Source organism: Bubalus bubalis, chromosome 11 (assembly GCF_019923935.1).
Source record: "Bubalus bubalis isolate 160015118507 breed Murrah chromosome 11, NDDB_SH_1, whole genome shotgun sequence".
NCBI lineage: Eukaryota > Metazoa > Chordata > Mammalia > Artiodactyla > Bovidae > Bubalus > Bubalus bubalis.
This window is the reverse complement of record NC_059167.1, coordinates 29,956,752-29,974,754: the sequence shown is the minus strand read 5'-3', so window position 1 is coordinate 29,974,754 and position 18,003 is coordinate 29,956,752. Positions and strand designations below refer to the sequence as shown.

Genomic DNA, 18,003 nt, shown 5'->3' with positions numbered 1-18,003 from the left:
GACTGAAGCGACTTAGCAGCAGTTATTCAAAATATATACTTGTAAGACCTTCACCCAAGAACTAACTAGAACCTTGACTGTAACCTATTATCTAGCAATATAATCCTAACTCCCATTTTACCAACTTCCCCCAGCACAAGGTAACCATCATCCTGAACTCTGCGTTTACCATTCCTTTTCTTTCCTTTTTACATAGTTTTATTAAAGCTTGTGAATTATTGTACATGTAGATTTAAATGTTACTTAGCTTTAACTTTATGAACAAATGTGTTCTATATAATCTTTTGGCATTTACTTTTTCACATTGTATTGCTGAGATTCATGTGAATTGTTATGTCTCTGAGTCATTTTAATCTTTATTATAGCCCTATGAAATAGGGATTTTTAGCCATGTATTGAAGATAATACTGGGGCTCAGAGAAGTAAATTAATATATCCAAGGACACAGCTAGGAAGTGGTAGAAACAAGATTTAAAGCTTAAAATTGGTTAACGTATTTTAAACAATTTGTTACACTGCCTTCTCTGTTCTATACCATCTGTAATTTATAACCATATCTCTATCAATACCTCTACCTATTCTTATCTATACCCACCTCTGTATATATATACATATAAACATAAATGTCAGCATGAAGCCTAAGTTATGGAGCATGAAAGAATCCATCAAGTCTGTGTAATAATTTATGGGTGGGTCCTTATACTCTGGTAGAGAAAAATATAAAAGTTATACATGCGTATCACCTCAAGGATTTTAGTCCTTTAAAATTCAGAATATGCAAGCAGGTAACGCCTTGGGAATAGTGTCAGAAGGTATATACTAGCTCGTACCCATGCACATGTGTGCACATGCGCTTTCTGGGGTGTGCATTAGAATAGCATCCTTATTTTATTTCATCTCATATTCTTAAAGAGCAAATGCATGGGCCTTGTTTAAGCAAGTACTGCTCTGTACCTTATAACTGTATACCAGAGGCTGTAGAAACTAGATCACTCTCTCAGGATGCCATTACAGCCAAGCAGAATCTCATTAAAAATCAATTCCTCGGGTCCATAAAGCCAGTTTATTTTATCTTCCTGGAGTGCCTGCTGCTAGCCGTTACACAGTTCCATCGTGTGGCAGTCTTGTCTGTGAAGAACATTGCACAAAACAGCCATTTAAAGATTTTCCATTTTTATGTTAAACTTTATAATTTTGCAGTAGTTTAAGTTTACAGGGTTTGCTTCCCAAGTTTGAGATATCTTGTTACATGAGTTAGAAGTAGTATTGCTGATCCTAGGTCTCACTAATTAAATATTTGCCTTTATAAACTAGATGCTGTCCAATGTGAACGTGCAGATGTAATTGGGTAGCAGGGGTAGCAGAGCTAAGAATGCCTGATTTGGTCAATTTCTGCAGCTTCTCACCCATGCTGCTTTCTGACTGTTGAATTGTACCCACAGCCTCTCTGGGTAATAATGCAAAAATCAGGTCAGGAATTTGCCATTTGTTGTGATTTGAATTCAGGTATCTCTAAATGTTCTAGAAATCAATATGTATCAGCCAAATTTTATAAATGGGGAGTTGAAAGCACACAGAGATTTAGTGACCTGTACAGGTCACACCCTCTGAATGAGCAACAGAGGCAGAAGAAATTGGAGAGGCTGCTCTTCCCCATCTGGAATCTTTTAACTCTTCTGACCCCCTTCAGCGATTTAGGGGCTGGCGGATTTCAGAGATCAGTGAACTTCTTGGAACAGTGCTTGGCAGTGAAACATAGAGGCTTGGATTCCTTAGATTTTAGCTCTTCCAGGATGCAGGCTCGGTTTGCAATTTAGAAGACAGGGTGTGTGTTGTGAGGGGAATAAGGAGGGATGGACAAGTGTGAATTGGGCTGGGACTGGAGTAGGAAAAGGGTTAAGACAGCTACAGATACCAAATCCTCCTCCCCCGCATGCTTGGGACTAAATAAGCATATCATTAAAAAGATTTTAGACATTGAGATTGGAAGAAACCAAGTCCAAAGCGACAGGATTCTCCTCTGTTAGGAACTCCTGTAATTCTGACAAATGTATTTCTCCTCATGAAACCACCGCTGGGCACCATTCTCCAAGACGCCTTATGTAGAACCCTGTATCTACAAGATGGTAATTAGTGTTTGAACAAAAAGAGGTACTTGCTCAAATATGTTTGCATCGTTTGGCAGTATTTGATCTCACTCCTGGAGAATCATAAGCTAAAAGCTCTGAAAAGTCCTGCAGGGGGAAAAAAACCTATTTGAACTTGCCTGACCATGGACTTTCCCCACAGTGCAGCAAAGCAGCTACAAATAGCATCTCATGAAAATAGAACTAACCTGCAGAAGACATTTCAGGGGGATGATTTTTTATGCATAATTTAATTAATTTGTTTATGTTTGGTTGTGCTGGGTCTCCGTTGCTTTGCATGGGCTTTCTCTAGTTGTGGTGAGAAGGGGCTACTGTTAGTTGTGGTGTGTGGCTTCTCGTTGTTGCAGAGCACAGGCTCTAGGTGCCTGGGCTTCGGTAATTGCAGCATGCAGCCTCGATAGCTGTGGCTCTCTGGCTCTGGAGCAAGGGCTCAGTAGTTGTGGCTCACAGGCTTAGTTGTTCCACAGCATGTGGAATCTTCCTAGACCAGGGATCAAACCCATGTCCCCAGCATTGGCGGGTGGATTCTTATCCACTGAACCACCAGAGGAATGATTAATCCTTCAATGTTAAAACAAAACATTAATCCTATGCCCCGTCCACTGTAAAAATTTCCATCTAAATCTCAAATCACAGAATTCTATCACTGAAAAGACATCCAATGGTTTAGTCCACCAGCCTCATTCTGCAGAAGAGGCACAAAGCATTAGATAACTTACCCGGGTCACATGATGGAAAAGCGGCCATGCGCAGGATCTCCTCCCAAGTCAGTGCTCATGTGTCACCACCCCGTCACTCAAAGCACGTAGTTTTCATCCGGGCTTGAAAACACAAAACTGAAATGCTTCTTCATCAGTGTCCTGTGTTAATGTTTGCCTAGGATGAGACTCGATTAGGAGAAGAGTACTAGAACTTGAAAGAAGGGTGCTTGAGGATTGGGGAGAATTTTAGAGACTACGAATGCTTCCCTGGTGGCTTAAATGGTAAAGAATCTGCCTGCAGCGCAGGAGACCTGGGTTCGATCTCCAAGTCAGGAAAACCCTCTGGAGGAGGAAATGGCACCCAACTCGAGTATTCTTGCCTGGAGAGCTCCATGGACAGAAGAGCCTGACAGACTCCAGTCCATGGGGTCACAGAGTCAGACATGACTGAGCAACTTGCTTGGATTGACTGAAAACTTTTAGAGCACTTTCCAGGTGGTGCTAGTGGTAAAGAACCTTCCTGCCAAGGCAGGAGACATAAGAGACATGGGTTCAGTCCCTGGGTCGGGAAGATCCCCTGGAGGAGGGCATGGCAACCATCTCCAGTATTCTTGCCTAGAGAATCCCATGGACAGAGGAGCCTGGCAGGCTATGGTCCATAAGGTCGCAAAGAGTCAGACATGACTGAAGCGACTTAGCAGGCACGCACGCAATGCTTTTAGAAATATTCCAGATTCAGAAAGTATGCAGTGCCCAGTAGACACTGAAGATATGTAAAGCCGGCAGGTGGGAAAGTTGTCAAACTCGAGGAAGTCAGAGGTACAGAAACGGTGGAGTTGCAAGGAAACACTAATCGTTACAGGGAGAAATGCTCACCAGCCTTTGAACCAGGGGCTTGACTCAGCACTGGAACAGGGATGGAGAGCAAAGGCAGACGGAAATGTATCTTCCAAAGGCCAGAAGAGGATTTGTCTCATAAGAAACGTGTAACTAGAAACAGCTTGATCTGCCTAAGTCACCTATAAACCTGCTATTCCCCATATTTGTGTACATTTTACGCTACTAAAAGTTGGCGTAAGAATCTGTGTCTGCATACGTTAAAAAAAAAAAAATCTGATTCTATGAGCTTGGCTAAGGAGGGAGGTGAGGAGGGTGGGGATAGATGGTGGGGAACAAGAAACACATTTTTGAAGGAGAAACAAAAACCTGATTTCTTGGCCAGGGTGGTAGAGGGTGGGGTTGAAGTGAGTCTTCAACCAGCTGAGTCTAAATTGACCGGGAGGCTTTTATTTAGAACTCTCTCTTGGCAATATTTTATCACAGTATGGTTTCCATTCTTGGCTAAGTAAAAGAACTGAGGTGGAATGGAATTGGCTCCGTCTTAGCTCTGACAAGACAGTCATAATAATCGGAGCCATCTTTTCCCCATAACTTTGAAAAACATGAAAGCAGATATTGGCTCTGAGCATGTCTGATGGTCTAACTTTATTTCCTGTCAACAGGAATAACTCTGATTTATATTTGGTCATCAAGTTCACACACTCACACACAACTTGTACTGAGAGAGCACAGAGAGATGTAATATTCAGACCTGTGATGTATGCCTGTCCGGCAAAGCTTCCTGGTCCAAAGGAGACCACAGGGACTGAGAAAGACACTTCAATATTCTCACTCTTCTCACACCGTATCCCCCTGTGCCTCCTTCCAGTGACGTATATTACTTGCGCTTCAGATGAGCTCTGTGTCGGCTTTGATCTCTGAGCCCCTCACCTACACTCTTTGTGATCCAGAAGGTTGGTTGGCCTGTATCCAGTAATTACAATGAGATGCTGAAGACTGAGGGGATGATCCATGCTGGCATCTGGCACATTGTTTTATTCTTCTAATATCTGGATACATCAGAGAAGTGAGAGAATTTTTAAAATTCCATTTCCTTTCCAAAATTGATCGATAGTCCAGACAGTAGAAATTGAGTGAATACGCCTTTTCAGTTAATGCCTTCTTGTGTCATCTGGTTTTGAATTCAGAAGCATTCTTTCCACTGCCCTGTTATTGTGCCATATAATTCACTGAATTTAAGATGCTATCAATCATGACATGTCCCATTATTTTATGTATCACTATGAAAAAAATTGCTGCCCATTAAAAGAGCAACTAGTAGCTCCTTATGTTTAAATTTTTGTATTTTATCCTTATTCAAGGGATTTTTAAAATACTTATTTAGAGTTTTATTATATGTCCCACTTGTGCAGAAATAAAAAGGAAAGTATATGTAAAATTAAACTGGCTAAGTTTCCCCTAACATGTCTTCATACCCAGAGCCCAACTCTTCTTAATCCCTCTAGAGACTTTCAATGTCTTTGATTGATCCCTCTAGAGATCTTTCAATGTCTATGATTATGTACAACGCAGTGTTTTGCCCCAAAATATGATGATAGTGCAACACAATGACAACCACCCCATGACCGTGGCCTGGCTGACAGTGAGTTGAGTGACAGCAACTGTAAGAAGCCATGGAGAGTGAGAAACCAGGAAACTGAAACACAACCTGATGTTAGAGATGTTAAAATGTGGGGGTGGGGGATATCTTAGAATGGAAGAAATATGGTGTCTCTCAGTCTCAAAGCATGGCGTGTACAAGATTCATGAATACAAAATTCAGAAATATGTTACAAAAATTTCTTTTTGTTTCCAAGGCTCAACTTCAACCTCAGAAAAAAAAAATGCGAAGTTTAAAATTAGCTACCTCCAAATTACTGTCTAAGTGTAAGCAGTTCACCGGACCATAGTAAGCATACTTACTTTGCTTGCAGAGAGACTATAGGCTTTCTTTTTAAAAAAATAAACGTGGCCATGGGGAGGGTTTATCTGTCAGTCTCTTAAGACTGTGAGCCAGCTTCATGTAGTTCCTGGGAAAGGTGCCTGCCAATATTTATTAGCCTCTCACTATAAGAAATCCAGATTCTAATTCCAAATAAGTCAATCCTAAAGTTGAGCGCTGAAGAATTGATGCTTTTGAACTGTGGTGTTGGAGAAGACTCGAGAGTCCCTTGGACTGCAAGGAGATCAAACCAGTCCATCCTAAAGGAAATCAGTCCTGAATATTCATTGGAAGGACTGATGCTGAAGCTGAAACTCCAATACTTTGGCCAGCTGATGTGAAGAACTGACTAATTGGAAAAGATTCTGATGCTGGGAAAGATTGAAGGCGGGATAAGGGGACAACAGAGGATGAGATGGTTGGATGGCATCACCGACTTGATGACATGAGTTTGAGTAAGCTCTGGGCGTTGGTGATGGACAGGGAAGCCTGGCGTCCTGCAGTCCATGGGGTCTCGAAGAGTTGGACATGACTGAACGACTGAACTGAACTGAATAAAAATTTCTAATAAAAACCAACATTTTCATGCCTATTTGGCAAAGTTATTTGGTGAAAAGAACAGTAGCAGTCTTTTTCATTTTTGTACCTAAGTTGCAATGTAGATGGCATGTACTTTTCCAAGAATAGTGTCAAGAATCTTTTCTTTATGACATAGCTCTAAAATAAACACACAATTTTTAGCAGAAAAAACAAATTGGTAGTAATCACTAGAATTATATTTGAAGGAAATAGTCCATATAATTTGAATATAAATAAAAAACATTTCAGTTTCTTTTTTGATAGATTAACTGGAATGTACTAAAACAATTATTATGGAGTTTATAAGCATTCGTATTTTATTTACTCTCAGGAGCCTTAATTTTGGAAACTAGTATTCCACACGAGCATTCAGTTCAGTTCAGTTGCTCAGTCTTATCTAACTATTTGCGACCCCATGGACTGCAGTACTCCAGGCTTCCCTGTCCATCTTCAACCCCCGGAGCTTGCTCAAACTTATGTCCATCGAGTCGGTGATGCCATCCAACCATCTCATCCTCCGTTGTCTCCTTCTTCTCCTGCCTTCAATATTTCCTAGCATCAGGGTCTTTTCCAATGAGTCAGTTCTTCGCATCAGGGGGCCAGCATTACACAATCACCTAAGATTTTTTTCCTTTCCCATCTGCGTGAGGCCCAGAGGTAGTTAAAGGCTGCGATTCTGTCTCCGTCCAGCGGAGGGCAGTAGTGCACATCTTTAGAAGAGAGATTCCGATTGCAGATTGGCCGGAGGCTCATCAACTAAGTTGTTCATTGCGTTCCCTGTCTTTTGAGTCAGGATCCGGTGACAGTCCTTGGCAGGGTCAACAAGGCCATGAAGAGTTGGCTTCAGGGCGCCAGGTGGCAGAGTTGAAGCCTCCTCTTCCCAGTTCTGTGGGATGTAGTCTCTCAGCCCAGGGTTATGTGATGCAGGAACAATTTAAGACTCTGTGATGAGCAAAGCATCTGGGACCAAGCCTTGCTGCTTGGCTGCTTGAGTTCACCTTTGACCACAAACTGGACGGGATGTGGTTAAAACATGACTCATTCCTTTCTCAAGATCTGCCCTTAGACTGCATTTTCTCCTATTTTCTGCTCTGATGAAGGGCAATGAGGAGGAGACGTGGAGGCTTAGGTCCTGTAGGAGCTTCTGCCTCTCTATACCATCCCTGCCCAGAGCTTTGCTTCCTTCCTGCCATATTTGGACAAAAATGGGAATGTCCAACCTACCAGAATTCCCAGGGGACCAACCATCGAGTGTGCTTGGTGCCTTTGAACTTTCAATTAGAATGGAGTGCTTGGGCAGTAGTCCATCTAAAGTCATTTTAATCATTCAATTTAAAGAAAATGTTAAATTAAAAATAATTTTCAGATTTCTTAGTGAATTACCAAACCCTTGAGAATGACTTCTAACCATGTGCATTGCATGAGTCTATAGAAATACTGGAAACACCCCAGAAAGGAGTGGACTCTAAGAGTGTTATAGACCATCATGTTCTAACAGTATGAGAACCATCCCCACCCCCAAAAGCCTTTCACACGGACAGGGTGTATTCCCTGGGTTATTATTTTTTTTCAATACTATGCTATCTGCATAGTCTAAGGGTGCATGCTCAGTCATGTCTGACTCTGCGACCCCATGGACTGTAGCCCACCAGGCTCCTCTTGGGATTTGTCAGGCAAGAATACTGGAGTGGGTAGCCATTCCCTTCTCCAGGGAATCTTCCCAACATAGGGATCAAACCCTCATCTCTTGCATTTCTTTACCACTAGGGCCACCTGGGGAGCCCTGCATAGTTTAAAAGATGTTAGCAAAATGGACTCCTGTGTGTTCACTTCCTAGTTTAAGAAATAGAATGTGACCAGTACCTCTGATGCCCCAGTTTGCCTGTCCCTCATCCCTGCTTCTTTCTCTCTGCCTCCTCTTTTCTCAGAAGTAACCACTCTCATGAATTATAATCACTTCTGGTCTTTCCTTCATGCTCTGATGCCCTCTCCCTTCCATTCCATCGGTCTAGTTGTCTTCCCTCTTGTTTAAAATCACCCAATTGTCTAAATAACTGAAACTTTGCAGTAAGTCTTCATTTCTGGTGGGTCAAGGGAAATTCCCCTTCCACCTCCTCACTCTCACATCCCCCTGTTACTTTTTTTCAGGAGTGTCTTGCCTATGTTTGTTCCCTTCTGAGATTACTCTTAATATTCAGAGAGGATGAGATATCGAATGCCTTACTGTGGATCCTCAGTCTGATAAGCTGGTTTGAATCCTGGCTCTTCCTTACTGTCTGTGCTACCTTAGGCTAGATACTTTACCTCTCTGAGCTTCAGGTTCCTTGCCTGTGCCCTGCAGATTCACAGGACTGTCATGAGGACTACAATGGGGGGACGTTGGTAAGGTATTGAGAACGTTGCCTGGAAGGCATCGCTACAGACTTTGAATAGCTGGGAGCTTCTGCAGTCACAGTGACCTCCCTGCTGTCTCTCGTCAACCATGTCACCTTGGACTAGTTTCTTTATTTTTCCAAACCTCTGTTTCTGCGTATGCCCAATGGGGATATTAGGGTTTGTTATAGAAGTTAAAGGAGGAAACCATGGAAATTGCTTAGCATGTTGTCTGGGAAATGCTTAACAATTTCATTTAAGCATTTTAAGTAGATTTAATTTTATAAGTGAATTATACCTTCTCTTCTTGCAGATACTTCTGGGTATCTACAAAAACACTTGCTTGGAAATCCAAAACGTTTGCTTAGGAGAAGAATGCTGATTGTAAAGGGAAGTTTTGCAAAACCATCTCTTGCATTCTTGCAACTTTTCCTTGCTTTCATCTTTTTGAAGAGCAGGATTCTCAGAAGGAAAAAACCAAAGCCAAACTCTTTCCTAGGCCGTCTCTGTTTCCACAGCCTGCTTTGCTGGCTTAGGTCTGACCAGGCAAAACTGTTTCTTAACTTGTTTTCCAGAATCAGAGGAAAGTTTAACATAACAAAATTTTATAGCTCCTGCCCAGTAACATATATTACTTTAGAAAAATAAAAACACCTTTCCCTTATCATGCATTATTCTTTTACATGTACAATTTTCCTGACGTATTGAAGTAATATTCCACGGTTTGCTATGACTTGGAGGTTTATGGCCCTTCTGAGGCAGATCAGACTAAACATAATTCATTCATAGCTACTTAGTGCTCAGGGAAATAAACCCCTGAACTTAAATAACTATGGTGTGACCTCTGTAAAATATTATTTATGGTTTGAAAACTACTATTATGTAGATATCAAGATGTGCCAAATGTTATAAACCAAACATCAGCCAGCAAATGGGACCACTAGTATGCCATTTATTTTTGCTTTTCTTTCTGGATGTTTCTCTACAAATGCTATTTTCATTTAAATGGTTTCTGGAGTAATTATCTGGCAGAGGAAAGCAGTGTTCATTTACATTTTATTATAGAATACTACAGTAAGTAAAAAATTCTCCTCTATAAAGAAGCACCACAAAAATATAAACATTCCATTAACTTATTGCAGTTTAATAGGAGGGACACTGAGGACTTTTGAGTATAAAGCAACTGTCCCCTCTATCAACGAACTAATGTAACCCATCTGCTATTCATTTCTGCAAATTAGTTTATGGAGGAAAACCCAACTGCACATGTAAGTTATCCAAATGGGAACTCTAAGCTTAGACTTTGGTGCTGTTAAAAATATATGTGCCTTCATGACACACCTTACTGTAACATTTTCAAAAGTTTAGGGTGTCATCTTTGTTTCCTCAATGATTTCCTATGCATTTAATGATATCATAAGAAATAACCTGTTCAGTGGTAGTAAAGTAATGGAATCACAATTATTTCCTAATAATCATTCAACATATGTTTGAAGACCCACCACAGGCTAGTCACTCAGCTTGGCATTGGCAGTAATAAAGACAGATGAGATGAAAAAATCCTCAGTGCTCAAAGAACTAACAGTTTGAATATGGAGGTATATAACCAAATAAGCAATTTCTAGACAATGCATCAAGTGCTGCGAGGAAGGAATAAGCTTAAAGGGAAGACGAGGCTGAGGGCAAAGAGTGGAAGGGCAAAGAGGGCTTGTGGAGGACTTCACAGAGGACAATGACCCAAACACTGAACAGGGTCTTGAGGATGACTGGACACATTCTGATGGTCAAGTGGACATGCAAGATGAACATGGGTAAAGACGTGAGAAGATGCTGGGTTCAGGCCCCTTCAAATCATTCAATATAGCTGGAATTTGGTGGAGCCTTGGAGGAAGAAGTCATGAAGATTCAGAGCGAGGCCAACCATGAAGGCCTTCTAGGCCCTGCTAAGGAGCTTAGACTTTCTCCTGTAGGCTGTGTGTAGACGTGAGAGAGCTGAAGTTGAGGGTCATGCGATGAGATCTGTGTTTTGGCTAGCTCCTTGTGGTTAGGATGTGGAAAATAAACTAGAGCCCAATTAGCAGGCTCCTCCAGCTTCCAGATGGAAAATAACAAAGTCCTGGGCCAAGGCAGTGACAGAGAGAGACCTGATTGAGCATGCATTTGGGATCTAGAAGCAACAGGCTCTGATAACTAGTTGGATGTGGGAAGAAACAGAGGGAGGAGCCAAGGAGGCAGTTCAGGTTTGGGGCTTGGATGACTGAGTGGGATCGATGAGTCATTTTCAGCATCTGGGGCTATTCCTGGAAGAATGGGTTTGGAGGAAAGGTCAGTGGGTTTCCTGCTGACCACGTGGAGCTTATGCTATTTGTAGGACATTTAGGCGTGTCCCAGAGGCAGCTGGATGTGTGAGTTTGGAGAGAAATTAGAATTGGAGGTAGAGATTATGCCATTTACTTATATGATGGTCAATAATGTTTTTAAAGAATCATGAAAGTGAGTGAACAAATGAGCTAGGTTGCCTCCTAATGGTATGAAAGATACCATCCTTCAGTTACTTACAAATTACATTGATATATCAAGTCTTCACCCCTAAAGCCTTGTAGGTAAAAACAAAAAGGAAAGAGTAAAAGCGTTTTCCATTCTGTCATTTGGGTTTCCCTGGTGGCTCCTATGATAAGGAATCTGCCTGCAATGCAGGAGACCCGGGTTCGACCCTAGGTCAGGAAGATCCCCTGGAGAAGGGAATAGCTACCCTCTCCAGTATTCTTGCCTGGAGAATTCCATGGACAGAGGAGCCTGGTGGGCTATAGCCCATGGGGTCTCAAAGAGTCAGACACAACTAACACTTTCACACACTTTCACATTTTGTCATTTGGGTTTCCCTGGTGGCTCAGTGGTAAAGAATTCTCTGGTTGCTCCTGCCCGCAATGCAGGAGATGCGGGTTCTATCCCTGGATCAGGAAGATCTCCTGGAGAAGGAAATGGCACCACACTCTAGTATTCTTGCCTGGGAAATCCCATGGATGAAGGAATCTGGCAAGCTACAGTCCATGCAAAAGAGCCAGAAATGATTTAGCAACTAAACAACAACAACATTCTGTCATTTACTGTGAGTAGGAACTGATGGAGCTCTCATTTTGGATTCTTTAACAAAAATGGAATATGTCTTTAACTTATTAAAATCATAGCAAGACTTCATCAAGTCTTCCTTTGAGAATATTCAAGTGCCCCCATTAAAATGACTATGACTGCCTCATGCAGAGGCTGTGCTTTTGTTGTAGAACACTGCTTTCGTTGACTTTTGAACAAAATTGAGCAAAATAGAATGAATTTCTCCCTCATCAGTCTTGATGACTTTCTAAAACCTCATGCATTTTGATGGTTAAAATTAATGAAACTGTATAATAGTGTTAAGCACCTTGGACTTTCAGAACAAAGGCCTTTTAGAAGAACAAAGTATCATAATTAATGACACATCATTTACAGTTTTCATCAGTAATGTAAGGTTTCAGCCACTTTAACAGGAATTCAGCTAAGAACTCAATGTGGAGAGAAAGGCTATTAGAGGAGGTGCTTGACAGTACTATCTTTTGCTTCTAAGGAAAAAGGTAAGTCACACTAAAACTCATCAAAAAGACAAGCTGAGAGGTTCAGAAGGAGGTGAGCTACCATCCACTTGCTGAATTTCTCCAAGGTTTGTCATCAGTGAGGTCACTGGTGGGCTGTGCCCTCTGCAGTGGGTTCCAGTCACAGCCAAGTCTCCCCCTTCTGGACACCAGGCTTCATGCTCCAAACTGCACCTTTTTTTTTTTCCTTTCTTTTCTCCTCTTCCTCCACACCCCCAGTCTATGCTAGGTTTCACTGCCTCGGGGTCTTCACTGTGCTGTGCTGAGCTGCTCAGCCAAGTGCATAAAGAAAGAAATGCCACCTTGCTGTGGTGAACTAATTTACATCATTACCACTAACAGTGAGAATTATAATGCCAGGTGGCAAACCAGTGGGGAAGTATTTTTCCCTGAATACATGTTGGTAGTCTTATCAAAGAAACCATGGGGGATGGTAGTATACAGTGAGTCAACAACTGTTTATAATTTTTGCAAATTCTTTACACAAAAATACTACTCTCGGGTAAAATCTCTCTGGGAACTTAATATATTTCAGTCAGATTCACTGAATGACTTTCTTAATGACACTTCATGTGACTGCTTTTGCTGGAGGGAAATTATGAGAAATTCTCCTGGGGGGGAAAAACTGAAGTTAAAAAAATTCAATTTTGTCATCTAAATCAGTCAGCTATGTTTTATCTGTGGGAAAAAATCTAAGGTGCAAAGAAATGCCTGATGAAAATAAAGGAAGAGGGCATTTACTATTATTACAGTTACTTGTACACAGTAAGTGATATACCCAGGGGCATATAAGGAATTGATTACATTACAGCTCTACCAATAACTCTGAGAATTTACTCAAGACTTTTGAGATCCCCAATGACAAGAAGAGGGCACAGATCCCATGATGCAGAAAGGGTTGTGGTTATACAGTGTGAAGTGGTACTTATTACTAAAGGAAATCTCAGACCGTTATTCTGTCTCTGATTTGAAACAACTGTCTAGTCCTTGAATTGTTGACTTGATTCTGGACATTCTTGGAAAGTCTTTCTTGTTACATTATTCTGTACTGGGAGTTCCCGCCAACCACATTAGTTTCTCTTTTGTTTGTGGTTTACTTTACAAAGTAGATCAAAGCACATTTTCAGTCCAATTGTTGAGGTTCACTTTTCGGTCTCATTCCAGACGACACAGCTCTAGCTAGGAAGCATTTACTGGACGACATGAGAATTCAAACCCAGCTAGAATCCAGAGATACTAAACAAAATGCTACAGTGCAGGAAAATGTTTCATTTTTTGTTTTTAAAGTTTCTGAAGTTTTGTAGTCCAAAATACAATTTGGGTAAAATGCAGAAATGGAGAAGTAAGAGTGCTGCAGTCACATTCTTTAGTAAGTTAATACTAAATATTATTAAAAATTGACCACATTTTACTAAATTCAAACAACAGTCAAGGATTGTCTGATTCATACTACATGTTGATATTGATGTAAGTTCAAATTCTGTTAGGAAGTTAACACTGAAAAATTGAGTTCATTTGAGCTTTATTCTGAAAGATGATTTTCTTGCTGCAGTATAAATCTGCTAATAACAAATGAGCAAAATAGATGGTAGCTGGTAACTTTTTTAATGTTTGTGGCTTTAAGATCATAGTTCAAAAGGGTTAAGCAAATGTGATAACAAAGGCAACACAAATATAACCTTTATTCTCTTTCAAAAACCCAGAGAAGAGGGCCTAGAACCATATTCATTGATTTAATCAGAATATCTTTAATTTTGTAGACTCATTTAAAATTATATAGCAATGAATATTGTAAAAATGATAGTAATATACAAGGTTCTTCTCAACTAAGTAGTAAAAAAATGTGGTAAATTATAAAGCAGCAGCTACTTGATCAAAAATTCATAATAAATAAAAATTACTCTACATACATATGATCATATATACACAGCCTAAAATCACACTACACAATCTGACAGTAAAATTGTGTCATATTCAGGAGTTGGGAAGCCAACATATTGGGATTATAAAATATTTTTTGGTTTATGTAAATACTGGGACAGAATCTCTTAAGTCACAACTGTTCCAGAAGATCCAACAGATGTCAGTGAACATGGATGCTGTCTATGTCTATTATTTTTCAAAGAACCAGAAGAATAAAATAAAATTAATATAAATTATTCAGTACAATTCAATATTTCTGTGACTCAATTAAAACAAAAAACTTCAAAGTATTGCCCTGCCTTATGCTGCTGCTGCTAAGTCGCTTCAGTCGTGTCCCACTCTGTGCAACCCCATAGACGGCAGCCCACCAGGCTCCCCCGTCCCTGGGATTCTCCAGGCAAGAACACTGGCATGAGCAAAAAGTGTAGTAACTGGAAAGTAGCCATAATACAGAATAGGCACTAAGAGTTCTGACAGAACACCAAATAACTGTTTGCTTTCAGCAAATAAACTTGTGCAGATGATCTCATTTTTTAAAGTTCTTTTGTCATAAAAGGGTTTTTAAAAATTCTACTATCTTACAGTAACTTTATATATCAATATATTAAAATGATTTTAGAGTAGTCAAAGTTTAACATTATCTCAATGGTTCAAATAATTTTTAAGAGTCTAGTTTACATAAGACTAATTTCTTAGCATTCACTTCAACGTATTATTAAAAAACAAACATGGTTCATTTGAGAACATTAACTTTTTTTTAGACACAAGGGAAAAGGTATGAAGAACATAAGCATAAAAAAAATCACTAAGCATAAAAAATCATTTAGATGACAAGACTGAGTCACAATATGACTTTAGGAAAAACATTTTCCCTCTAAGGTCCCCTCCAGCTATCTGACTCTAAGGTTAAATAAAACCTTCCCACTGAACTGTACAAACTGACCCAACATTTTCAAGTTTCTACACAGTACCTGGCCCCCCCCCAAAAAAATTAAATTTCTTGCACTAAAATATCAAATGAATTGTTACAAACCCTGCTCTGCAAATCTGTATGCCAAAGAGTTGTTTTCACGTACTCTGCATGTTACAGAGAGCTTCCTATGTTCAAGGAGGAGTGAGACCAAACTTGGAACATTATGCTTGTCACTCACTGCCCCTGGGAAAAGATGACCACCTGAAAAACTGGACGGGCAGTGATGGAGTCACACTTAGCCTCAGACAGATTAAGAAATAGGGAAACAGTATCCTACTTGCTCCCTACTTCAGGGCACTGATTCCCTTGAGAGAATGCCGGAGGAATATTCCAGATAGGTTTGTTAAAACTGCAGCTTTGAGGGTCTCACCAAAGCCTTAATGTGTCAGAATTTCTGGGGATGGGGCCTTCTAATCTATCTACATTTTAAAACAGTATGTTCTCCTCCACTCTTCCATGCCTCTGCTGGTTATTTGTGGGCTTCACTCTCTACACTTACCCCCACCCCCAAGAAAAGAAAATCACTGTACTACAGTGGTTAAAGCTCTAGCTTCAGAGTCAGAATCAGAACCAGGAGCCAATGAGTAGCTGTTAGATCTCGAACGAGTTCTTTAACATCTACAGGTCTGTCTCTTCATCAGATGGGGGTTGAATAAGAATAAGAATAAGCGTCCATTCCTCGCTCAAAGAACCTAACATGTCCACTCGTGAAAGAGATGGGGGAAATTTGCAGGAATTCCTCGCTCTAGCAATTCAAACACCCTAAAAGAGCCTGGAAGCCCCTGATCAGGTGTTAATTTCACTCTCTCTGGTCCCCTCATCCACAATAGGAGGCAAAGTGAGGCGAAGTTGGAATTGGGTGACAGTCGAGAGGGAGAAGCCTAAAGAAATTTGCAAGTTTTGGCAAGGGGCAGAAAGGGTACTTGAAAGCAGGAATCACTCGTCGTCCTCCTCGTCGTCGTTCTGGTCCTGGTAGCGAATGTAGACGACCAGCATGATAAAGCCCACGAGGATGCAGAGGGAGCCGACCAGCAGGTAGGCGATGCCCAGGAATGGATTCTTGCCGCCCATCCACGAGATGCTGCTGAAGATGAGGCGTTTGTGGCCGCTGAAGGCGCGCACCGGGTAGTTATAGGTGATGTTGACGCGGTAGGCGCCCCGCGGCAGCCCGGCCGAGTAGTTGCCCTGGCGGATGCGCGCGTACAGCTTGCGGAACGTGGGCAGCGCAGCGGTGCGCATCCACACCACGAAGTCCTGGTTGATGAAGCCGGTGTTGTTGGGGTCGGGGCTCAGCTCGTAGACCGGCCGGTGCCAGTTGGGCGGGGGCGCGGTGCCCTGGAAGGCCAGCGCCAGGCTGCCGTTCACCAGCGGCGGGTTGCGGAACTTGACGTGGTAATCGGTCCACCAGGCGATGCCGGTGCGGTCGAGCGGCACCTCGACGTAGGGCCCGTTGGGCTGGCGCTGGTGCCACAGCGAGAAGGAGTCGTTGAAGAGGCTGTTGGCGATGGCGCCGCAGGGCGCGATGGGCAGGCCGGCCGCGCTGTACTGGTAGGGGGCGCACTCGTTGACCGGGTGGCGCAGCGAGCTCGGCAGCCCGCTCAGCTGCGAGTCGTCGCGGGACACGCCGTAGCGCCGGTTGTTCTGGTAGAAGTTCGTCAGCTCGTAGTAGAGGTACACCGGGCCCTGGAAGAGCTCGGGCAGCGAGAAGTACCAGGCGCACGAGCAGGGGGGCGGCGGCGCGCGGCCCTGGCCGGCCATGGCGCACACCGAGCAGTTGCCGGTACTCGAGTCGCCGGTGTAGTCGTACGCGAGCTCTTTGATGCCGTTGGAGGAGTAGTAGAGGCCCAGGCCCAGCCCTATGAAGGCCAGGCCGGCGCAGAAGAAGAGCGGCAGCGTGATGCTGGCCGACAGCAGCGGGTGCCAGGCGGGGAGGCGCTGCTGCGTGAACGCGGTGTTGTCTGGCTGGTGGGCGCCCCGGGCGGTGACGCTCCAGGTCATGGCGCCGCGCGGACCCATGGAGAGGCGCTCGGGTGCTGCGGCCCGGCGGGGTGCCTCGGCCTCCGCGCTGGGCGAGCCTGGGGCTACTCCCGGGGCAGGTTTCCGCCTGCTCAGGTGAGTTCTGGCCCCGGCCCGGCCTCAGGCCCCCGCACAGGTGAGTCTTGGTACCAGGTTCTTCTGGTGGTGGTTGGATCCCCTCGGTTCCGCCTCGGCCCAGGTGCTCGACCGGCTCCGCCCCTGCGGGTAATCGCGAGCCGCGCCCCGCCTCTTCTGGGGTGAGTAGGGCGGGCGTTCCCTTCCCTCACCTGGCGGACGCAGGGTTCACTTGTCCTCTCGATCCAGGTGGTTCCAGACGCCAGCGCCTCCTCCTCGAGGTGAGTGGCGGCCCCAGGCTGCTTCTGAGTGGCTCCTACCTTGCTCAGGTACTTCTTCCCTTCCGCTTTCTATGTGACCAGAGTGCCTGGGCCAGTCTTACCCGAAATCATAGAAGCTACAGCTTCTAGCACAGTTCCTCTGAGGGATTGCATCGTGTGTCCTGGAGCCTTGAAGTTTACAGGTAATTAATCCCCTTTTATCTAAAAGGCGGGAAAAGTGTCTCTAGAGCCTCTTGTCTTTGTAGGTTAATTTAAGGACCCTTTTCAGTTATCTTTCAGCAATAAAAGTTAATGTCCGAAGAATTGCACTGTAGTAAATCTATTTGGAATTACATGCCTGCATTCAAATTCTAGCATTTTTTTTTTTTTAAGGGAAAATGATTTTCCAGCTAGGTGCCCCAATCTGGCTGTAGAACTAAAAAAAGTGAAAAGTTCTCTAAAAATAAAATGACACTTAAAAAAGAGAATTAAAGATGCAAGAGGTTCAG

At 42.8% G+C, this 18,003-nt stretch overlaps 1 protein-coding gene across 1 annotated transcript; it reads right to left on the bottom strand.

Annotated features, from left to right (window-relative positions):
- Positions 1–13,752: 13,752 nt before the first annotated feature.
- Positions 13,753–17,459, bottom strand: TMEM30B (transmembrane protein 30B). The gene has a single exon (XM_006054430.4). The coding sequence runs from the start codon at positions 17,157–17,159 to the stop codon at positions 16,080–16,082; it is 1,080 nt and encodes a 359-aa protein (XP_006054492.2). The 5' UTR covers positions 17,160–17,459; the 3' UTR covers positions 13,753–16,079.
- Between the last annotated feature and the right edge of the window lie 544 nt (positions 17,460–18,003).

Excerpts from the sequence above, each read along its gene's own strand:
- TMEM30B (XM_006054430.4), bottom strand. The coding sequence starts at position 17,159 with ATGGGTCCGCGCGGCGCCATGACCTGGAGCGTCACCGCCCGGGGCGCC.